The 24,986-nt window shown below is 40.9% G+C and overlaps 2 protein-coding genes across 4 annotated transcripts in view; both read left to right on the top strand.

Moving 5' to 3' along the window:
* The window catches only part of LOC106586393 (voltage-dependent L-type calcium channel subunit beta-4), a 55,518-nt gene extending 52,829 nt beyond the window's left edge, over positions 1-2,689 (top strand). For both annotated transcript variants that reach the window (XM_014173618.3, XM_014173620.3), the window contains one exon: positions 95-2,689. In XM_014173618.3, the coding sequence (XP_014029093.1) occupies positions 95-373 (279 nt within the window). In that variant the 3' untranslated portion in view covers positions 374-2,689. The remainder of the gene's footprint in view (positions 1-94) is intronic.
* Positions 2,690-3,025: 336 nt separating this feature from the next.
* Positions 3,026-22,690, top strand: arl5a (ARF like GTPase 5A). 2 transcript variants are annotated; one of them, XM_082968802.1, is made up of 6 exons: positions 3,026-3,132; positions 19,940-20,000; positions 20,336-20,483; positions 20,763-20,846; positions 21,696-21,847; positions 22,106-22,690. In XM_082968802.1, the coding sequence occupies exons 3-6, from the start codon at positions 20,340-20,342 to the stop codon at positions 22,152-22,154; spliced, it is 429 nt and encodes a 142-aa protein (XP_082824928.1). In that variant the 5' UTR covers positions 3,026-3,132; positions 19,940-20,000; positions 20,336-20,339; the 3' UTR covers positions 22,155-22,690.
* Positions 22,691-24,986: the final 2,296 nt, after the last annotated feature.

The raw sequence follows: 24,986 nt of genomic DNA, 5'->3' as shown, positions 1-24,986 counted from the left end.
AAAAATATTGCCACAGTAATGAAAATGCTGATGCTATAGTCAACGGCTGAATGACCAGATTTATACAATATGTCCCCTCCTTCTCCCTGGACAGGGCCAAAGAAATACAAACAAGAACAGCAATCACACAGCAGGAGACCACTCACCCATCGAGAGACACAGTCTAATGCCCTCAGACGAGAACTACCACAATGAGCGGCAGAGGAAGAGCCGTAACCGCCTATCCTCCGGCTCGCAGCACAGCCGGGACCAGGTCCACTACCCCCTGGTGGAGGAGGACTATCATGACCCCTACCAGGACACGTACAAGCCCCACCGCAACCGCAACGGCTCCCCCGGAGGCTACAGCCATGACTCCAGGCACAGGCTTTGAGCTGAAGACCCTTATATCACATAGGCCTCTCTTCCCTTCACTTTGGGTACGACAGAGCCACAAGACAGCTCTTTAGTTTAATTGTACTGAAACAACCTTTTTATAAAGTGTTAGTAACTCGCTTTACCTCTGGCACTGGTTCACACTGGAAACGTGAACATTGACCAACTGAAAATCAAATCTCGACGCCTCCATTTTTTAAAAACAAAAAATAGGATGAGGAGCAGATTTTCACCATGTTTTTTTTTAAAGGGAAGGCCCAACACTGGGCTCGTCTTCTTCTTTTCTAACATGGCAGATACTGGGTGAAAGGGGTAACCATGTGGTCCTCGACTCCCTGTTGTCTCAGTGTTAGCAGGGGTAGCTGTCGTGGTGGTCATGGTGACCCATCATCACCTGCCTTGAACCAGTGCCAGACAGCACCATGCGTCCCTCGGTCAGCAGAGAACCTCTTTGCACGTTTCCAGGAGCAAATAGCAGCAGAGTCTTTAATTAATGTCACCTAAGTTGTTTGAAATTGTCTTGGATGTTAGTGTTTCCAGTCCTGTAGCCTATAACCTGCTTCTCAGAGCAGACAAAGTTTCTGTTTTGCAAAATGTTGAGTGATTATTTAGGGGGTTTCTGAATCGGAATCTTCTAGTTTCCTGGACTTCTATCCCCTTCTCTTCCTCAATGATACTTAGTGCCATTTGCGACATGCCGCATCAGGACAGAAAATCACACTTTTCTAAGTAGAATTTGCTGAGCAAGTTTCATATCTTGTGCTTTTTCAGGAAAGGGTGCATCCCTTCTTTATATACAGTACCTTAACACTCTAGTGTGAGGACTTTGCCTATCAGTTTAGTATGCGGAATCCAAGAGGAAATAGCCAAATTCAAGTTAGTAGATCTCAAGACTAGGCATCCAATGTTGAGAAGGGCAATATGCCCATGTGTGCTTAGTTTAAATTGTTCAAATGGGTTTCAGAGGATAGGCTCAGTGAAGATGGTTATACTTCCAGTCAGGGGAATATTGATCATCTGATTGGTTTACCACATCCCGTGTTCTGTACAAGCAGCCTCTGATAGTGATTTAATTTGCATCATATTTTCTTCTCTTTTTAACAGTCTTCTTAATTCAAGTGTAATATATTCAAAGAAAGTCCTGTTTGGCCAGTAAGAAATACCTGCTGTCCGTTCAGCAAAGTTTCATTGGTTTAGAATGATCAGTGCCATCATGTCTTTTTGTCAATATACAGTAAGTCATGGAATAATGATCCAGTGCTGTTATGTATGTGTTGTTGCTATTGAAAAACCAGTAGGACACTGTAGTTGAGTAAGTGACTGTTATTTATGGTACTCACATTTCAACAATGAAATTAGTCAACACATAAGAGGAAGAGAAGGCTTCAGTCTGCTGTGAAGTTAACGTTATATTGTCAGAAAGGTTTGTGATTCTGACATCAAACACTTGGTCAGTATTATTTGCTTTCCAACCATCGGCTATTCTATATTAATGCCTCATTTAAAAGTCTTCCATGAACTGGCCGTTAAAACAAAATGGTCGTTTTTTAAAGGACAATTTTAGTATCCCAAGAATTTGCGTATCATAACACAAATTACAGCCTTATTGCTTAACCCAGGCATTATGTTAAAACTTCTTCCTATTTTCATACTTCCTTTCTTTTTTAGCACTGTAGCAATGGAGTGGTTTCTCTCCTAATCATATACATATCCTCAAAATGTAGCATTTTAGTTAGGAGTTTTTAAGGTCTATATGGTTAGCCAATGATAAAAGTTAAGTCGTGTAGAGAGTGTGAAGGGTATAGACAGGGGAAGTGGTGGATAGAAGTTTACGTCAGGTAATGTCTCTCTATATACTATGAGTTGTGTGCTGTGCACCAATACTGGGTGTGCATCATTATTATTTCTTCTTCATCTTTGAATGCCTTCTTCTATTGCCAAGAAAGCTTGATTTCTGTTTATGCTGTATTCTATAAAGGCATGGTAAAGAGAAAAACAAAGAAGACAAACTAATCTAGAGAAAAAAGATAATTTACTATGCAAATGTGTACAGTGCTGCATGCTGATGCTTTTCCTTCCTCGGCTACTTAGCGGCTTCATTGCAGTTCAATGATTGTGTTATTGTGTTATTGTTATTTTTGTGAAAGATGATATTCAAAAGGGAAATGCATAACTGCATGACTAATACAACACTTTAATTCATCAAGAAGAAAGAGAAATATGTTTTATGGAAAATTGATGTATAATGAGAACCAACTCTAGCTGCATAAAAAATTTACTTATTTTTAAAAATAAATTCCAAGCTCTGTTATAATCAACTATTTTCTTCATTGCCTCCCTTCTTAGGACATATATGTTATCTGAAAATGTACACTATTGAGTTGGCCCTTCTTATAAAAAAAAGTATTTCCTCTTCACTAAAACAGAACACAAAGCCGTGTACACCCAGTGGATACTCACCGGATTACAGCGAATCATTATTTATTCATTATGATCTCTTTACTGTCCTTCCTTTGTTGTGCAATTTATGTTTGTTTGTCCCACGGGTTCCCTGCATGGACTAAACTGAAGATATTGTCTTATCAAATATGTGACATTTTGTGAATGCTTGCAATTGCCTCACTTCAAAATATGCCCTAAAGTGCCTATTGATGCAGTAAACCTGTGGGTAATCCATCTTCACTGGACCGACTGTGGAGAGAGTGCAGTTTAGAGTAGGCGTGCGTCAGTGTTGACGACCGCACTCCAGCGGACCAAGTAAGCCAGCTATCATTGAATTCTCTAGAAATACAATATAAACCGCGTCCTGTAATTCTATGTCGACCATAAAGGCCTTCGTTGCAAAGATGAAAACGTTATCAAGAAGCGTTGACATTACTGGTTTCTTTTTCACCGTCAAATATTGCCAAGTGTGACACTGACAGCAGCATTACCTGGCTAGCGCATTAGCAATATCTTCAGGAATTCGCTAGCCTAGCTAAATTAATTAATTGGCCGTAACTACTGGTAGTTGTCCAAAGGCTCTGCAACAGCCATGGGAATACTTTTCACCAAGCTATGGAGGCTTTTCAATCATCAAGGTAAGTATATAGTTAACGGCGAGTGTGAAGTTCAATGGATACGTTAGCTAGCTAGTCCAGCTGTTAGCCAACACAGCCAAGCCTGGTCCATTGGTTACAAAGCTGAACGTTAGCTAGCTACGTTAGTTTACTTGCTAATGTATCATAGCTTTAGTTTTTACCGGGCCTATATCAGTCTAACGTTATTGGCTGTAAAGCTGCCTTTTCTTTACCCAGTTACTGTAGCTAGCTAGGTAGCTGTTTTGCTGTAATTTACAGTAATACATGCATTAGTTAGGTAACGTTAGTTGAATGATATCATGTGTCATACTCATAGCTGGCTAGCTATCGTCAACACTGCAGTGTTCAGAGGGCCTGTGCTGTACTATTTAAAATATATATATTATATTTAACCTTTAACTAGGCAAGTCAATTAAGAACAAATTATTATTTACAATGACGGCCTAGGAACAGTGGGTTAACTGCCTTGTTCAAGGGCAGAACGACAGATGTAGTTAACGTTGTGGCCTTAGGCCTTGAAAAGCAGAATAGCTAACATTGCTAGCTAACGTTACATTGTCATTGTTTAGAGTAGACCGACTCCGGTTTGGCTTAGTACGCAGAGGAACAGACACTACAGTACAATGCATATAATGTTACAATTTTTCTTCCTCTTGGGAAGCCTAAACTCCTGAGTTTTTTTTCCCATGGGAAGTGTACTAGTAGGTCCCATAAAATACAGTACTCTTTTGGTGGGTGTTCATGTTATCTAGGTGTTGTGTCCATATTGAACTAATTTAATGAGAGGTGTATATTATCAGATAGGTAAATTCAGGATCACTGGAGAGTAAAATGGAACTTCAAGTTTCAAATTTGAGCATGAGCCCAGCTGCATTTGTCCCTGTCCCCTCAGATTGTAGCCTAAAACTGTGCTGATGTCGTCTTTAGTGCGCTGTGCATTTGTCTGAATTAGCTGAATATGTAACCAATGTCCCCGCTCAATCCCGAGCTCACTCAATATGTAATCAGATCTGTGCGAACCCCTGTAACATGAGCGCCGAGGGCAGCAGAGTATTTCTATTGGAAGTTCTCTCTGGACCGTTCGGTTTTATGTTGTAGGCCTATCTATTCTCAGGGGATCACTAACTGCGGTAAAGACTTGTTTGCCTAGTCAAATAAAAGGCCAAATACATAAACAATCACGGATATGGTAACTAAAATGGTTCAATCGCATGCAGTCAATAGCTTGGTTTCCATCCAATTTGCGACCGATTTTCATGCAAATATTATAAAACCGGCATTAAATTATGTGCCTTTCCGCACCAGAGGTGTTTCCATCAGACTGACTTTGCGGATACAAGTCTGTGCGTTATGACATAGTACACATAAACACTTTTTGCGCTTAAATGTTCATGTACCGAATAACAAAACAGTGTAAAGTGTCTCCATTCCATTTTCCAAAGTTTTGTCACACAAACTGTTGCGATAATTGGCACATTTGCCCAATCTGGTTTTCGTGCATGCTCTCTAGATAATGGTTCACGGATAAAGTAGACACTAATTTTTACATTTTAGTCATTTAGCAGACGCTCTTATCCAGAGCGATTTACAGTAGTGAATGCATACATTTCATACATTTTTTCCGTACTGCAGTCGACAGGTAAGATTATATGAGGAGATGGATAAAATCAAGATTATTTTGATTTGTTAATTGACAGCTAAGCACCGATCATCATGTAACTAGCTTACAAATTAAGACCCTCGATTTTATTGGAAAGTAGCATCAAGCTCATCACCATGCACTTTTACCACCCTGGACTATATAACTGCCTTGATTTAGCTGAACCTCAGGAAGAGTAGCTGCTGTCTTGCACCTAATGGGGATCCATAATAAATATAGCATCACGTGACTGCAAAAGTACCTCGACATGAAGGTTATTCTATCAACAATCGCACAATAAATCGTTTCCACCCCAATTTGTTGCATAATACATTTTCTGTCGAAAGAACAAATTGTCTGTCGACATTTTAAATTATACCGACTTCCCCAGTTTCCTTCACACTTGTAGTGATTTTTATATATTTTTCATATGCCATGACTTTACTCGCATACAAATTAGTGATGGAGGTGAAAACATATTGTGATATTATTTCGTATCGTTTTGACAATATAGCAATATTATTTTTGCACTAGTTGGCTGTACCTGCACCAAAACTCCATATATTTTTTTTTTTCCTTCATAGCTTGATTTCCATCTTTAAAAAAAAAATAGGAAGCCAATTTGTTTTTAGCACTTTTATTTCCATGACTGATCAAAACTTGTTTTCTCATAGCTCTCTTGTCGCTCTGCAGAAGACATTGTGAGCAATATGCTTCAACCATTGAATCACAATAAAATCACAGTATCAAATAGCAATACATAGAATATCGAGAATCGCAAGACATATCGTATCTGCACCTATGTATTGTGATAATATCGTATTGTGAGGTCCATGGCTGGTCCCTGGCTATTCCCAGCTCTAATAAAAACTGTGGATGGAAACGTGGTTACTGCCACATCAGAATATGTTTACCCAAGGATGAAAATGAAGCAATGACTCATTCTGAATGATGACGACTCCTGTCTGTTGTCCTAGCCTGGTTCAAGATATGCTTGATATGCTAGTGCTTTTGCTAACTCCATTTCTGTCATTGTCAAGCCAAACATGAATGGCATGGCAATTCCATAAGGAGTTTACAATAGAGCTACAGTTGTCCCAGGCTGGACAGCTTGCCTCTAACGAAATACAACACCATCTTTTTTGTCTCTTACTACCAGAGTTAGGCATACCTCCCACCCAAAGCATGTCCTGTCATGCAGAGCTTTTTATGCTTTTCAAGGCTGCTGAAAGGGGAAATTATCAGTTTTGTCAAACTATTGTTAGAGGCTTACAGCACCTTTCATATCTGCTCTACATTAAAGTATTTTTGCATATATAGCCTAGCATTGTACAGTGTGTTTTCTGGTCTCATTTAAAATATGTGACCCATTTCTGAGTGGCTCCGTATTGGTTTAGTCAGAGCGATACTCTAGCTGAATTGTCTTATAAAAACAGGCTAGTTTCATTGGACTCTCCTCTCACAATGTCTTTATTTTGTAATATAAAGACCTTGTCCTCTCACATAGGTCTATTGTAGTTGGCTTTGTCCTGTGTCTGAGGAGGGCTTTGCTTGGTAGTCGTCTACCAGCAACAGTGTCCCACATGTCATAAAGCCCATGGGGCGAGAGGTGTTCCGTTTGTGCTGCGGTGTCAGTAGTACCTCAAACAGGAATTTCAAAGACTCATCTCACTGTGGGGGTTTAAATGGAACAATGGCAGTTCATTCACAAGGTGAAGGACAAATACAATACACTAGCACAGCACCAGTTACAATGGCTATTTACAGTAAATAGGGACGGTAGTAGAGTGTGAATGGAACAGTATGCATATATTTTAACTGCTCACACAGCCTAAAGCACCTGAGCGACCTTCGCAACTGAGAAAAGATCTTGTGCAGTTGCTTACACAAGACTAACTGGTGGTGATCTCAAACTCCGGTGACGCAGCTGTGTGCTCTGTGCAATCTGCATTTTGCAGTGGCTGCAAAAAAAGCTCACATTGTAAGATTTGTATCAGGTTGAAAACAAGTTGGTATCTGCATTACCTAATGGCAAAAAATAACGCTCACCTGAACAAGTATCTACATAATGGCATCGATAAGACCCCCCCCCCCATTGGAAGTTGGCTATCTCTAACTAGGAATATACATTTGTTTCTGAGAGCAAAAATAGGAATTTCCCTTTCCTTAAAGTACCAAAGTAGTCTTCTACTATTTGTTCAGTTGTAATGAAAGTAGATTACTCCACTGACTGACAGACTTTGAAGACAGTCCAGAGTAGTTGAGTGCTTTGTGAAGGTACACCTTAGCCAAATACATTTAATACATTTAAACTCAGTTTTTCCTGACATTTAATCCTAGTAAAAATTCCCTGTCTTAGGTCAGTTAGGATCACCACTTTATGTGAAATGTCAGAATAATAGTAGAGAGAATGATTTATTTCAGCTTTTATTTCTTTCATCATATTCCCAGTGGGTCAGAAGTTTACATACACTCAATTAGTATTTGGTAGCATTGCCTTTAAATTGTTTAACTTGGGTCAAACATTTCAGGGAGCCTTCCACATGCTTCCCACAACAAGTTGGGTACATTTTGGCCCATTCCTCCTGACAGAGCTGGTGTAACTGAGTCAGGTTTGTAGTATCCTTGCTCGCACACGCTTTTTCAGTTCTGCCCACAAATTTTCTATAGGATTGAGGTCAGGGCTTTGTGATGGCCACTCCAATACCTTGACTTTGTTGTCCTTAAGCCATTTTGCCACAACTTTGGAAGTATGGTTGGGATCGTTGTCCATTTGGAAGACCAATTTGCGACCAAGCTTTAACTTCCTGACTGTTGTCTTGATGTTGCTTCAATAAATCCACATAATTTTGCTGCCTCATGATGCCATCTATTTTGTGAAGTGCACCAGTCCCTCCAGCAGCAAAGCACCCCCACAACATGATGCTGCCACCTCCGTGCTTCACGGTTGGGATGGTGTTCTTTCGCTTGCAAGCCTCCCCCTTTTTCCTCCAAACATAACGATGGTCATTATGGCCAAACAGTTCTATTTTTGTTTCATCAGACCAGAGGACATTTCTCCAAAAGTACGATCTTTGTCCCCATGTGCAGTTGCAAACCGTAGTTTGGCTTTTTTTATGACGGTTTGGAGCAGTGGCTTCTTCCTTGCTGAGCGGCCTTTCAGGTTATGTCGATATAGGACTCGTTTTACTGTGGATATAGATACTTTTGTACCTGTTTCCTCCAGCATCTTCACAAAGTCCTTTGCTGATGTTCTGGGATTTATTTGCACTTTTCGCACCAAAGTACGTTAATCTCTAGGAGACAGAGCGTGTCTCCTTCCTGAGCGGTATGACGGCTGCTTGGTCCCAAGGTGTTTATACTTGCGTACTATTGTTTGTACAGATGAACATGGGTACCTTCAGGCGTTTGGAAATTGCTCCCAAGGATGAACCAGACTTGTGGAGCTCTACAATTTCTCTACAATTTTTTTCTGAGGTCTTGGCTGATTTCTTTTGATTTTCCTATGATGTCAAGCAAAGAGGCACTGAGTTTGAAGGTAGGCCTTGAAATACATCCACAGGTACACCTCCAATTGACTCAAATTATGTCAATTAGCCTATCAGAAGCTTCTAAAGCCATGACATCATCACACGACTGTGTGATCACACTCTCCGCAGCCGACGTGAGTAAGACCTTTAACCTCTCTGGGCTAGGTGGGACGCTTGCGTCCCACCTACTCAACAGCCAGTGTAATCCCGTGGCGCGATATTCAAATACCTCAAAAATGCAAAAACTTCAATTTTTCAAACATATGACTATTTTACACCATTTTAAAGACAAGACTCTCGTTAATCTAACCACACTGTCCGATTTCAAAAAGGCTTTACAACGAAAGCAAAACATTAGATTATGTCAGCAGAGTACCCAGCCAGAAATAATCAGACACCCATTTTTCAAGCTAGCATATAATGTCACATAATCCCAAACCACAGCTAAATGCAGCACTAACCTTTGATGATCTTCATCAGATGACAACCCTAGGACATTATGTTATACAATACATGCATGTTTTGTTCAATCAAGTTCATATTTATATCAAAAAACAGCTTTTTACATTAGCATGTGACTAGCATTCCCACCGAACACTGCCGGTGAATTTACTAAATTACTCACGATAAACGTTCACAAAAAACATAACAATTATTTTAAGAATTATAGATACAGAACTCCTCTATGCACTCGATATGTCCGATTTTAAAATAGCTTTTCGGTGAAAGCACATTTTGCAATATTCTAAGTAGATAGCCCGGCATCACAGGGCTAGCTATTTAGACACCCAGCAAGTTTAGCACTCACCAAAGTCAGATTTACTATAAGAAAAATGTTATTACTTTTGCTGTTCTTCGTCAGAATGCACTCCCAGGACTTCTACTTCAATAACAAATGTTGGTTTGTTCCCAAATAATCCATTGTTATATCCAAATAGCGGCGTTTTGTTCGTGCGTTCAAGACACTATCCGAAAGGGTAAATAAGGGTGACGAGCATGGCGCATTTCGTGACAAAAAATGTCTAAATATTCCATTACCGTACTTCGAAGCATGTCAACCGCTGTTTAAAATCAATTTTTATGCCATTTTTCTCGTAAAAAAGCGATAATATTCCGACCGGGAAAGCGTGTATACGTACAAAGAGAGAGAAAATAAAAACATCTCGTGCACGAGCCTGTGTCTCAGAGTACTCTGACCGGCCACTATCCAAACGCGATAATGTGTTTCAGCCTGGGGCTGCCTCGATATCATTCAGCTTTTTCCCGGGCTCTGAGAGCCTATGGGAGCCGTAGGAAGTGTCACGTTACAGCAAAGATCCTCAGTCTTCAATAAACAGAGACAAGAAGAACAAGATCTTGTCAGAGAGGGCACTTCCTGTAAGGAATCTTCTCAGGTTTTTGCCTGCCATATGAGTTCTGTTATACTCAGACACCATTCAAACAGTTTTAGAAACTTTAGGGTGTTTTCTATCCAAAGCCAATAATTATATGCATATTCTAGTTACTGGGCAGGAGTAGTAACCAGATTAAATCGGGTACGTTTTTTATCCGGCCGTGTCAATACTGCCCCCTAGCCCTAACGGGTTAAACAGGTCAACATTCACAAGCCACAGGGCCAGACGGATTACCAGGACGTGTACTGCAAGCATGCGCTGACCAACTGGCAAGTGTCTTCACTGACATTTTCCACCTCTCCCTGTAATACCAACAGGGCGAGCTCTCTGTAATACCAACATGTTTCAAGCAGACCACCATAGTCCCTGTGCCCAAGAACACTAAGGTGACCTGCCTAAATGACTACCAACCCGTAGCACTCACGTCGGTAGCCATGAAGTGCTTTGAAAGGCTGGTCATGGCTCACATCAACACCATTATCCCAGAAACCCTAGACCCACTCCAATTTGCATACCACCCAAACAGATCCACAGATGATGCAATCTATTTCACTCCATACTGCCCATTTCCACTTGGATATAAGGAGCACCTATGTGAGAATGAAATTCATTGACTACAGCTCAGTGTTCAACACCATAGTGCCCTCAAAGCTCATCAATAAGCTAAGAATCCTGGGACTAAACATCTCCCTCTGCAACTGTATCCTGGACTTCCTGACGGGCCACCCCCAGGTGGTAAGGGTAGGTAACAACACATCCGCCACGCTGATCCTCAACACGGGCCACTCAGGGGTGGGAGCTCAGTCCCCTCCTGTACTCCCTGTTCACTCATGACTGCATGGCCAGGCACGACTCCAACACCATCATTAAGTTTGCAGATGACACAACAGTTGTAGGCCTGATCACCGTCAACAACGAGACAGCTTATAGGGAGGTCAGAGACTAGGCCGTGTGGTGCCATGACAACAACCTCTCCGTCAACGTGATCAAGACAAAGGAGATGATTGTGGACTACTGGAAAAGGAGGACCGAGCACGCCCCCTTTCTTATTGACGGGGCTGTAGTGGAGCAGGTTGAGAGCTTCAAGTTCCTCGGTGTCCACATCATCAACAAACTAACGTGGTCCAATCACACCAAGACAGTCGTGAAGAGGGCACGACAAAACCTATTCCCCCTCAGGAGACTGAAAAGATTTGGCATGGGTCCTCAGATTGTCAAAAGCTTTTACAGCTGCACCATCGAGAGCATCCTGACGGGTTGCATCACTGCCTGGTATGGCAACTGCTCGGCCTCCGACCGCAAGGCACTCCAGAGGGTAGTGCGTACGGCCCAGTACATCACCGGGGCCAAGCTTCCTGCCATCCAGGACCTCTATACCAGGCGGTGTCAGAGGAAGGCCCTAAAAATTGTCAAAGACCCCAGCCACACTAGTCATAGACTGTTCTCTCTGCTACTGCATGGCAAGTGGTATCAGAGCGACCAAAGTCTCGGTCCAAGAGGCTTCTCAACAGCTTCTTCCCCCAAGCCATAAGACTCCTGAACATCTAATCAAATAGCTACCCAGACTATTTGCATTGCCCCCCCCATCGGTCCCAATGCCCATCGGTCATCATCAAATATTAAAACATTCCCCAACCAGAAACCGTGGATTGATGGCAGCATTCGCGCAAAACTGAACGCGCGAACCACTGCTTTTAATCAGGGCAAAGTGACCGGAAACATGACCGAATATAAACAGTGTAGCTATTCCCTCCGCAAGGCAATCAAACAAGCTAAGCATCAGTACAGAGACAAAGTGGAGTCGCAATTCAACAGCTCAGACACAAGAGCTATGTGGCAGGGTCTACAGTCAATCACGGACTACAAAAGAAAAATCAGGCCCGTCACGGATCACGATGCCTTGCTCCCAAACAGACTAAACAAGTTTTTTGCTCGCTTTGAGGACAATACAGTGCCACTAACACGGCCCGCTACCAAAACCTGCGGGCTCTCCTTCACTGCAGCCAACATGAGTAAAACATTTAAATGTGTTACCCCATGCAAGGCTGCAGGACCAGACGGCATCCCCGGCCGCGTCCTCAGAGCATGCACAGACCAGCTGGCTGGTGTGTTTACAGACATATTCAATCAATCCTTATCCCAGTCTGCTGTCCCCACATGCTTCAAGAGGGCCACCATTGTTCCTGTTCCCAAGAAAGCTAAGGTAACTGAGCTAAATGACTACCGCCCTGTAGCACTCACTTTCGTCATCATGAAGTGCTTTGAGAGACTAGTCAAGGACCATATCACCTCCACCCTACCTGACACCCTAGACCCACTCCAATTTGCTTACCGCCCCAATCACACTGCACACTGCCCTAACCCATCTGGACAAGAGAAATACCTATGTAAGAATGCTGTTCATCGATTACAGCTCAGCATTTAACACCATAGTACCCTCCAAAGTCGTCATTAAGCTCGAGACCCTGGGTCTCGACCCCGCCCTGTGCAACTGGGTCCTGGACTTCCTGACGGGCCACCCCCAGGTGGTGAGGGTAGGTAACATCTCCACCCCGCTGATCCTCAACACTGGGTCCCCACAAGGGTGCGTTCTCAGCCCTCTTCTGTACTCCCTGTTCACCCACGACTGCGTGGCCATGCACGCCTCCAACTCAATCATCAAGTTTGCAGACGACACTACAGTGGTAGGCTTGATTACCAACAACGACGAGACGGCCTACAGGGAGGAGGTGAGGGCCCTCAGAGTGTGGTGTCAGGAAAATAACTTCGCACTCAATGTCAACAAAACAAAGGAGATGATCATGGACTTCAGGAAACAGCAGAGGGAGCAGCCCCCTATCTACATTGACGGGACAGAAGTGGAGAGGGTAGTACGTTTTAAGTTCCTCGGCGTACACATCACAGACAAACTGAAATGGTCCACCCACACAGACATTGTGGTGAAGAAGGTGCAGCAGCGCCTCTTCAACCTCAGGAGGCTGAAGAAATTCGGCTTGTCACCAAAAACACTCACAAACTTTTACAGATGCACAATCGAGAGCATCCTGTCGGGCTGTATCACCGCCTGGTACAGCAGCTGCTCCGCCCATAACCGGAAGGCTCTCCAGAGGGTAGTGAGGTCTGCACAACGCATCACCGGGTGCAAACTACCTGCCCTCCAGGACACCTACACCACCCAATGTCACAGGAAGGCCAAAAAGATCATCAAGTACAGCAACCACCCGATCCACTGCCTGTTCACCCCGCTAACATCTAGAAGGCGAGGTCAGTACAGGTGCATCAAAGCTTGAACCGAGAGACTGAAAAACACCTCAAGGCCATCAGACTGTTAAACAGCCATCACTAACATTGAGTGGCTGCTGCCAACATACTGACTCAACTCAAGCCACTTTAATAATGGGAAAACTGATGTAATCAATTTATCACTTGCCACTTTATATTATTTATATTAGATAATGTTTACATAACCTACATTATTCATCTCATATGTATATACTGTACGCCATACCATCTAGTGCATCTTGCCATCTTGATGTAATTAGATGTATCACTAGCCACTTTAAACAATGCCACTTTATATAATGTTTTCATAACCTACATTACTCATCTCATATGTATATACTGTACTCTATACCATCTACTGCATCTTGCCATCCTGATGTAATGTATCACTAGCCACCTTAAACAATGCTGCTTTATATGTTTTCATACCCTACAATACTCATCTCATATGTATATACTGTACTCCATACCATCTATTACATCTTGCCTATGCTGTTCGGCCATCACTCATTTATATATTTTTATGTACATATTCGTATTCATTCCTTTACACTTGTGTGTACAAGGTAGTTGTTGTGGAATTGGTAGATATTACTGCATTGTCGGAACTAGAAGCACAAGCATTTCGCTACACTTGCATTAACACCTGCTAACCATGTGTATGTGACAAATACATTTGATTAGATTTTTTTGATTTGATCACAGCCTACTTTGCCAAACGGGTGATGTTTTAACAAGCGCATTCGCGAAAAAAGCACTGTCGTTGCACCAATGTACCTAACCATAAACATCAATGCCTTTCTTAAAATCAATACACAAGTATATCTTTTTTTTTAAACCTGCATATTTAGTTAATATTGCCTGCTAACATTAATTTATTTTAAATAGGGAAATTGTGTCACTTCTCTTGCATTCTGTGCAAGCAGAGGCAGGGTATATGCAGCAGTTTGGGCCGCCTGGCTCCCTGCGAACTGTGTGAAGACCATTTCTTCCTAACAAAGACCGTAATTAATTTGCCAGAATTTTACATAATTATGACATAACATTGAAGGTTGTGCAATGTAACAGCAATATTTAGACTTAAGGATACATCCATTAGATAAATACGTTATAGTTCCGTATTTCACTGAAAGAATAAACGTTTTGTTTTCAAAATTTGATAGAGCAGTCTGACTTAGCGGTGGTAGGCAGCAGCAGGCTCGTAAGCATTCATTCAAACAGCACTTTCCTGCGTTTGCCAGCAGCTCTTCGCTGTGCTTCAAGCATAGCGCTGTTTATGACTTCAAGCCTATCAACTCCCGAGATTAGGCTGGCAATACTATAGTGCCTATAAGAACATCCAATAGTCAAAGGTATATGAAATCCAAACGGTATAGAGAGAAATAGTCCTATAATTCCTACAATAACTACAACCTAAAACTTCTTAACTGGGAATATCGAAGACTCATATTTAAAGGAACCACCGGCTTTCATATGTTCTCATGTTCTGAGCAAGAACTTAAACGTTAGCTTTCTTACATGGCACATATTGCACTTTTACTTTCTTCTCCAACACTGTGTTTTTGCATTATTTAAACCAAATTGAACATGTTTCATTATTTATTTGAGACTAAATGGATTTTATTTATGTATTATAATACGTTAAAGTAAGTGTTCATTCAGTATTGTTGTAATTGTCATTATTACAAATATATAAAAATGGGCCAATTAATCGGTATCTGCTTTTTTTGGTCCTCCAATAATCGGTATCGGCGTTGAAAAATCATTATCGGTCGACCTCTACTTATTACCTCGACTGGCCAGTGCCCCCGCAAATTGGCTCTGTACCGGTACCCCCTGTATATAGTCTCACTATTGTTATTTTACTGCTACTCTTTAACTACTTGTTGCTTTTATTTCTTCATCTTATTTGTATTTTTAAACGGCATTGTTGGTTAAGGCTTGTAAGTAAGCATTTCACTGTAAGGTCTACTACACCTGTTGTATTCAGCGCATGTGACGACTAAAATTTGATTTGAATATGTACACAAAGGTAGCAGGTGATCCAGCTGTGACTACTATCATTTCCCATTTTAGTCTATTCAATTGCAATCATTCTGTTATATTTTAAACACTTAATAAATCATAAACAAAATGATCAGTAAAAACACTAACTGCTACGTCTACCTTTTATCTGTTACTTCTGTAAACTTTCATTATCCTTCCTCATGAGGGAGAGAGATTAGAAAATATCTTAAAGATATCAGAATCACTTTTATTCGCCAAGTATATTTGCACATACTCAAGAGTTTTACTTGGTGATAATGTGCTGATTGTGATAGACAACATTCAGAAACAAAATACAGAGAGCAAAGTTTGCATACATTACATACAGATATGTGTTGTAACAGAATTGCAAAACACTCGGCAATATTTATTAACCCTTTACACTAGTAATGGGGAAAACATTTATGTAGTCACTTTGGGATATTGTTTTTGATGTATCGTTTTGACAATACTGCAATTTGTATTTTTGAGCTAGTTTGCTGTAACTGCACCAAAACTCCAGTATTTTTCCTTTATAGCTTGTAGAGCCATCTTCTTTTTAAATAGGCCAATTTGATTTCAGCACTTATTTCCATGACTGATCAAAACTCATTTTGTCATGGTTCTCTTTTGTCCCTCTGCAGCAAACATATTGTTAACAATATGTTAGGAACATTGAATCGCAATAAAATCACAGTATCGAAACGAAATACATGTAGAATCGCAATATCGTATCGGCACCTAAGTATCGCGATATCGTGAGGTCCCTGGCAATTCCCAGCCCTACTAAAACACTTGTACTCGTATATGGGTTGAAAATGTCCGATTTGGAGACACAAGTGCCTAAATTGGAATGCAGACAGTAGCTGTCATGTTATACATGACATCAGACCTCAGGGTCTCCACTTCACACCGCTGTATCGGTTATGATTGACAGCCGTTCTGAACTTGAGCAACACGGGCAACAAGAAGTTGCTCCCCATCCATGCTAATTAGGCCACTTTTGCAAGTTTATTTAACCTTTATTTAACCAGGAAGGGCTCATTGAGATTTAAAATCTCTTTTTCAAGAGCGTCCTGGCCAAGATAGGCAGTGCCAAGTCATTACAAAAATTACAGACAAACAACATGAAAAACTACAATTAATCTAGTAAAAACCATAGAATTAACAAAGAATATAACAAAATCAAAAACAGCAAATTAAAAACATTGACATGTCAGGGAATCAGTCTCAAGATCATTCATCAGTGATTTAAAAATACCAATCGGGACAAGTTCTTCCAGTTTAAAAGTATTTTGTAAGGCATTCCAAGACGATGGCGCAGAGTACATAAAAGCCCTTTTACCAAATTCAGTTCGGACATTTGGAACAGTTAGCAGGATAAAGTCCTGCGAACGAAGAGAGTACCCACCACATTTCTGAACAATAAAAATGCCCAAATAAAAAGGTAGTAAACCCAAAATGGCTTTGTAAATAAAGGTATACCAGTGACTGAGCCTACGAGTGACTAGAGAAGGCCAGCCAACCCTGGTATACAAAGTGCAGTGGTGCGTAAGGGTTTTGCAATTTAAAATAAATCTCAAAGTGCCATGGTAAAGGGTGTCAATTGATCTCAAACACTGAGCGGAAGCATTCATATATATAATATCCCCATACTCTAGTAAAGGCATAAATGTAGCTGATACTAGCCTCCTTCTGGCTTCAAAAGAAAAACAAGCCTTATTCCTAAAATAAAAACCTAATTTCAGCTTCAATTTTTTTTGTAAGTTGTTGAATATGCATTTTAAAAGAGAGGCCATCATCAATCAAAATTCCAAGATATTTATATGAGGTTACAACCTCAATCTCCTTTCCCTGACAGGTAGTAATAGGTGAAAGGTTCAGAGGTCTATTTCTTGCTTTAGAAAACACCAGTAGTTTAGTTTTGTCAGTATTGAGGATAAGCTTCAATTGAGACAAGGTATGTTGAACAGTATTAAAAGCAGTTTGCAAGTTCTGGAAAGCTTTTGTAAGAGATGAAGCACAACAGTAAATAACAGTATCATCAGTATAAAAATGAAATTGTGCATTTTGGACATTATTGTCTAAATTATTTATATAAATAGTGAATAAGAGAGGACCAAGTACAGAGCCTTGGGGCACACCATTTAAGACACACTTTAACAGACCTAAGCCCATCAAATTGAGTGCACTGAGTTCTATCAGACAGATAGTTAACAACCCATGCAACTGCATGCTCTGAAAGACCTACACTCAAGTGTTTTGTTGTCTGAGTGTCCAAGTGTGCACTTCACATTTCCATATCATAAAATGCATGTACTGTAATATACTGAGTGTACAAAACATTAACACCTTCCTAATATTGAGTTGCACCCCTGAGTTTGTACACTCAGTGTACAGTGTCAAACTTTCTGATCACTATGTTTGATGTACAGTTACAAAATGACATGGCGTTACCCTGGGTTTCCCTGAACAGAATGAGTTTGGTTGTGTTGTCAAGACTATTTGCCGTGGATCACACATCTGAATGCACTCATGACTCTATTCTGTGCGCACCATAATTACAGTCTGCTTCTCTGAATTGCCTTGTGAAAGCCTAACACTGTAAGATCGTATTAATTTACCTAGTCGTGTTTGCAATAGAACAAGCTTTCAAATAATGCCCACCTGACCCAGATTGCGATTTTTAATGGGCCGTTTTTGGATTGTCTAAACAACAACAGTAATTGTGTGATGGCAGGGTTGAGTTCCAAACAAAGTGTGCTTGCTCTAATTCCTTAACGACACAGCTAGGAGAACTAGTTGAAGACTCTTTCAGTCATAAGTGCATTGAAATGACTTAGGAACTGTGCACCTCTCACTCAAATCCTTGCCATTTATTTGTCTTATGCTTTACTTTCCACAAAATTCCCAAGAATATTCTTATCATGTTACTGAATGTATCCAGAGTATTTTCAGATCAACAAATGCGGAGAAAAGAACGGTAAATGTAAAATGGCCATAAAATCAAGTGTAATGTTTGGATTGTCTTGTCAGGTGAACTGTTGTCCTCACCTTTTAATCTGATCATTTTCCCATTATCTCGTAACTGTTCCCTTTTAATTACTACCATGGTTATGCATATGCCTTCCATATTTATTCTGTAGAAACATTTCAATCTAGCCCTATCTATATAGGTCAGTTCCCACTGAGTGTAAGGGTTCATCTTACAGAATGTAAATAATTTCTGCAAAATGAAATATAAATGTTGATATTAGTTGGTAAGGGTCATAATGTAATACTATTTGTGTTTTGATGTATTTCTAATACCTTAAGACTTTTTCTGGTACAGTAGATGTTTTCTAAGACCCCTTTTCCATCTGTTTGACCAGAAATCAAAGCCTTTTTACGATGGAAATTGTTGAGAAAAGTGTGTGTGTGTGTGTGTGTGTGTGTGTGTGTGTGTGTGTGTGTGTGTGAGTGTGTGTGTGTATATATAAAAGCACCAACGTGAAGTTCTATGAACTTCACATGTTGGTGCTCATGGTCCTTTTACATGGAAATGACCAGAGGACATAAGGAGAAGCTGGTGATAATGACTGAGGAGCAGTGTTGGCAGAGCGTAGGCTACTGTTTGTTATCTGCAGTACTGGATGAGTCAAACTATATGTGAGCCCCAGTGCCTTAGACTAAGCATGGTGGATTGTCCTGCAGGCATGCCAGAAAACATGTAGAGATGGAAACTGACTCTCTCCCCTCTTGAGACTTATGGCCCAGAAACTAACAAGGCTCTAGATGTTCTTGAGGCTCCCTCTCAGTTCTGGTTTTCTGGGGTTTTGAAGACAAAAGATTCACTTCAGTAATTTCCGTCCTGCTCAACCAACATTTCCTAGTCAGTCACATGGGAGTGATGTGAGAAGGAGAGAGTATTGAGTAGGCCCAGCCCTAGAGCCAATCCAAACACACTATACTCCTGTCTGCAGCTTTCAAAAGGGGAGTGGTTAGGCTATTTGTTCAGCTTTGTTAGTAATAATTTTGCTCAACCTGGCCTATGCCCATATCTCGCTGGTTCTTCTCTGCTAATACTGTGCATTTCTCAAATTCCAGTCAAGATGTGATTACGTATTTGCGACAGTGTTTTTACATGGAGCTGCATGTTTGAGTCCAGATGGCTTTGGCTTTGCTTGGATGACCAGGTGGTGGCTCAGTATCCGTCCAACCATTCCCAACAGCTGCTGCTTTCAGCTTGAGCAAGCACAGCGCTGAGACCGCTCACCCTAATGTAGGCCTAACTGTGCGTGTTCCCCCCTCTTCTCTGGCACTGCTATGTCTGAGTGAGAGAGCAGTGTGAAAATGTGTAAAACATGGCCGTTTTTCACTGTCAAGTCTCAGTCTGCTCCAAAACAGAATGGATTGTTTCATTCATGGCTGTGCTTTGGAGATCTGAGGTCCTTTGTTTGAACAATATCAACAGTGTTTTAGAAGAAAATGAAGAATGGTGCTGCTCCCTATTGGGTGTGTAGGTCAGCCACAGTGCGTTGAAGTCAGACTTATTTTAGAAGTTTATAGCCTAGTGTCTTGTGATTATTTGTATGTGTTTTTAAAACGTATTTCTTCTTCCTCTTTTTCTTTCAGAGCACAAGGTTATTATTGTGGGCCTGGACAATGCGGGGAAGACCACCATACTTTATCAGTTGTAAGTTTTTTGCCTACTGTTAGTAGATAAAGTTAGGGGGATGAGAGTGAGGTCTATAGAAGGGAAATCAGTGGTACAACAACAGTAGACTCATTCCTTCTCACAACTGGGGGGGATTAGGACTTCATAAGGTTTTTTTCTGCTAAATGAGAAACAGTGACCTTAGCTTAAATACGTTTTGGTTAACCCACTTATGGAAGAATGTGACCCAATAGGGAATAGATTTACAAAATGACCTGTTGACAACCACATTGTTCTCATGCCTACCAACATTCTTACTGACTTGATTGTTGTTTTGCATTGATATTGAGAAACTCCTGTGCTTGTGTTTGCAGTTCTATGAATGAGGTGGTCCACACGTCTCCTACAATAGGCAGCAACGTGGAGGAGATAGTGGTGAACAACACGCACTTCCTGATGTGGGACATCGGAGGACAGGAGTCACTGCGATCCTCCTGGAACACGTACTACACTAACACAGAGGTCAGACCACGTACTGTGGATGTATGGCAGTTGTTTGTTGAACTGTTAACTTGTGTGTATCTTGATTTAAACTAGGCTGTCTGGTAACATGTAACAAAAACTGCTCAACAATATTGCTATGTAATTACAATGTAAATTCGAAAATATTAAAGGGTTAATACAATGTTGCTAGTGTAATTACAGTGTTATTACTTAGATATAAGAGCAACTTAATGTACAGTGTTACCGACTGTCTTTTTAAATGTCCTTTCTTATGTCTCTCACTATCCTTCTCTCCAGTTTGTGATCGTAGTGGTGGACAGCACAGACAGAGAGAGAATCTCTGTCACCAAAGAGGAGCTCTACAGAATGCTTGCACATGAAGTGAGTTTTGGTGTTCTTGGCCATGTTTTATAGTGCACACAATATTTGTGTCAATGTAGAATGAGTTTTATAACTAAGATGGGAACAAATTTGTCATAGTGGGCAGAACAAGGAAGGAGGGGGGCAGAGCCAAGCACGAGCTAGCAAGATCCTATTGGCGCATTCTAGCAAACATCTGCCTATTTCCGTTAGGGAACACCTACTCTGTGAAGTATGCGTGTGCAATAACTCAATTCGCCTTTGCACTCCTTATCAATGCAATTTTTTAGAACTTTGGCAAAGGGTAAAGTCTACAAAACTTTGCCACTCTGTTTGAAACAGATTCTAGTTTTGGGAACAGAAAATGTGAAGAATGTCGGCCAAAATCTCTCGTTCTTCTATTGCTGGCCGCTGGGCTTCCTCTCACTACCATATTTGGTATTGAGTGGAAACGCCAAGTGGATGCTTCACATTTATACGTCCACTGAAATATCTGTCTCATTGTTCAATCTGTGATACTACCCTCAGCCTAGCAGACATGGCAGCAGCCTATGTTCTATGATGTTCTATGATGTTCTATGATGTTCTATGAGCATATGGGTACCTCTCAATTTCATTCTCCTCATCCTCCTCCTTGTATTTACTCCTTAATTGAAAATACATGGGTTCTTCTCACTTTCCTTCTCCTCTCTCCCAGTAATCATGCCTTAGAATTCAAACTCAAATCAAATTTTACTGGTTGCATACACATATTTAGCAGATGTTATTGCGGTTGTAGTGAAATGCTTGAAACAAAGTTGCTTAGGGGCTGGGAATAAAGTGGCCATGTCTATCGGCGTCATCTTGTCATCCACCCTCCTCTCTCGTCAGGACCTGAAGAAGGCGGGCCTGCTGATTTTTGCTAACAAACAGGATGTGAAAGGCTGTATGTCTGTGGCTGAGATCTCTCAGAGCCTGCAGCTCACCTCAGTCAAAGACCACCAGTGGCACATCCAAGCCTGCTGCGCCCTCACTGGGGAGGGGTAAGAGAAACATTTTCATTTAACCATTATTTATGCCGGTTATTCTCGTTGGGATTAAAGTTATTTTGCAAGAGACCTGGTCCAACATTCATACAGTAGGGCAGTGTTGCTCAGCTTTTTTTAGTGCCAGGGACCGGCAAGCTATGGTCTTTCCTCCTTGGAGGGTCGCTTACATTTAAATTAGCATTTGTCTTATTCCCACTTTTATATGCTGAAAATTACATTCTACCTCTCTATCCTGTCTCCCTACCTTTTTAGGTTGTGCCAGGGCCTGGAGTGGATGATGTCACGACTGCGGGTTAGATGACCTTTGACCCTGATCAACAACAACAGTGTGCTGTTCCTTTCTTCTCTCTACACCTTCAGTCCTGAGAGATTGGGTGGTTGACAGGCGGCTCTTTTCCTCTCCATGAGACTGACTTGACCCGGTTGGCCAGACTCCCTACCGGCCAGGATGTTGTTTTTCTGCTGCGTGTTTATTTATTTCTACAGAACACTGATCTGCTATGACTGAGAACTGTGAACAACCAGAACTGTACCACTCTACCATTTCAGGATCCATTCTGGAAAGAAAAACTAAACAAAAGACTCATGAAATCCGGTGTATTTAATTTCTGAATCTGCACGCTTGGTTTTCATACTATAAGAAAAAAAGGAATGCTTGGGACAGCTCAGACTTAACAGGAGTCGTCTTTAGTGGTGTGTGAGTGGCCCTGCCTGCCCAGAGTGGCCTTGTTGCAGTGTTGTCGGACGGCCTGAGGTGGTGGTATTGCCCTGTGTGTACAGTCCAGTATTTACATTACATCTGCATCCCAAATGGGATATGGATATATATATATCAGCAAAAAAAGAAACGTTTTCTCTCTGTCAACTGCATTTATTTTCAGCAAACTCAACATGTGTAAATATTTGTATGAACATAACAAGATTCAACAACTGAGACATAAACTGAACAAGTTCCACAGACATGTGACTAACAGAAATGGAATAATGTGTGTCTGAACAAAGGAGGGGGTCAAAATCAAAAGTAAGAGTCAGTATCTGGTGTGGCCACCAGCTGCATTAAGTACTGCAGTGCATCTCCTCATGGACTGCACCAGATTTGTCAGTTCTTGCTGTGAGATGTTACCCCACTCTTCCACCAAGGCACCTGCAAGTTCCCGGAGATTTCTGGGGGGAATGGCCCTAGCCCTCACCCTCCGATCCAACAGATCCCAGACGTGCTCAATGGGATTGAGATCCGGGCTCTTCGCTGGCCATGGCAGAACACTGACATTCCTGTCTTGCAGGAAATCACTCACAGAACGAGCAGTATGGCTGGTGCATTGTCATGCTGGAGGGTTATGTCAGGATGAGCCTGCATGAAGGGTACCACATGAGTGAGGAGGATGTCTTCCCTGTAACACAGTGTTGAGATTGCCTGCAATGACAACAAGCTCAGTCCAATGATGCTGTGACACACCACCCCAGACCATGACGGACCCTCCAAATCCATCCTGCTCCAGAGTACAGGCCTCGGTGTAACGCTCATTCCTTTGACGATAAATGCGAATCCGACCATCACCCCTGGTGAGACAAAACTGTGACTTGTCAGTAAAGAGCACTTTTTGCCAGTCCTATCTGGTCCAGCGACGGTGGGTTTGTGCCCATAGGTGACGTTGCCGGTGATGTCTGGTGAGGACCTGCCTTACAACAGGCCTACAAGCCCTCAGTCCAGCCACTCTCAGACTATTGCGGACAGTCTGAGCACTGATGGAGGGATTGTGCGTTCCTGGTGTAACTCGAGCAGTTGTTGTTGCCATCTTGTACCTGTCCCGTAGGTGTGATGTTCGGATGTACCGATCCTGTGCAGGTGTTGTTACACGTGGTCTGCCACTGCGAGAATGATCAGCTGTCTGTCCTGTCTCCCTGTAGCGCTGTCTTAGGTGTCTCACAGTACGGACATTGCAATTTATTGCCCTGGCCACATCTGCAGTCCTCATGCCTCCTTGCAGCATGCCTAAGGCACGTTCACGCAGATGAGCAGGGACCCTGGGCATCTTTCTTTTGGTGTTTTTCAGAGTCAGTAGAAAGGCCTCTTTAGTGTCCTAAGTTTTCATAACTGTGACCTTAATTGCCTACCGTCTGTAAGCTGTTAGTGTCTTAACGACTGTTCACAGGTGCATGTTCATTGTTTGTTTATGGTTCTTTGAACAAGCATGGGAAACAGTGTTTAAACCCTTTACAATGAAGATCTGTGAAGTTATTTGGATTATACGAATTATCTTTGAAAGACAGGGTCCTGAAAAAGGGACGTTTCTTTTTTTGCTGAGTTTATGTGTGTGTATATATATATGTATATGTGTATATATGTATATATATATGTATATGTGTATATATGTATATGTATATATATATGTATATGTATATGTGTGTATGTATATGTATATATATATATATATATATATATATATATATATATATATACATATATGTGTGTGTATATATATATATATATATATATATATATATATATATATATATATATATATATATATATATATATACATATATATATATATATATATATATATATATATATATATACATATATATATATACATATATGTGTGTGTGTATGTATATGTGTATATATATGTATATGTATATGTATATATATATATATATATATATATATATATATATATATATATACATATACATATATACATATATATATATACACACACACACACATATATGTATATATATATATATGTATATATATGTATATATGTATGTATATGTGTATATATATATGTATATATATATGTATATATATATGTATATGTATATGTATATATATATGTATGTATATGTATGTGTGTGTGTGTGTGTGTGTGTGTGTGTGTGTGTGTGTATATATATATGTATATCTCATTTGGAATGCACATTACATTACCTTGTGCCTGCTGTGTCTGAATCCTCACATGATGGCGGCTGAAGACACTGAATCAAAGAACACGAGGGAGAAACCCAACTCCCTCAGCTCATATGAAATACAGTGAATAAAAAGTGTTTTTAAGTTTTGGGTGCATTACGTATGTTATAAATGTGTTTTTATTTTGCAGGGAAGTAATATTTCTCTGTGTGTGGTTTC

This window comes from Salmo salar, chromosome 25, assembly GCF_965601325.2.
Source record: "Salmo salar chromosome 25, fSalSal1, whole genome shotgun sequence".
Classification (NCBI taxonomy): Eukaryota; Metazoa; Chordata; class Actinopteri; order Salmoniformes; family Salmonidae; genus Salmo; species Salmo salar.
The sequence above is the reverse complement of the archived record's forward strand: the minus strand, read 5'-3'. Positions and strand labels throughout refer to the sequence as shown.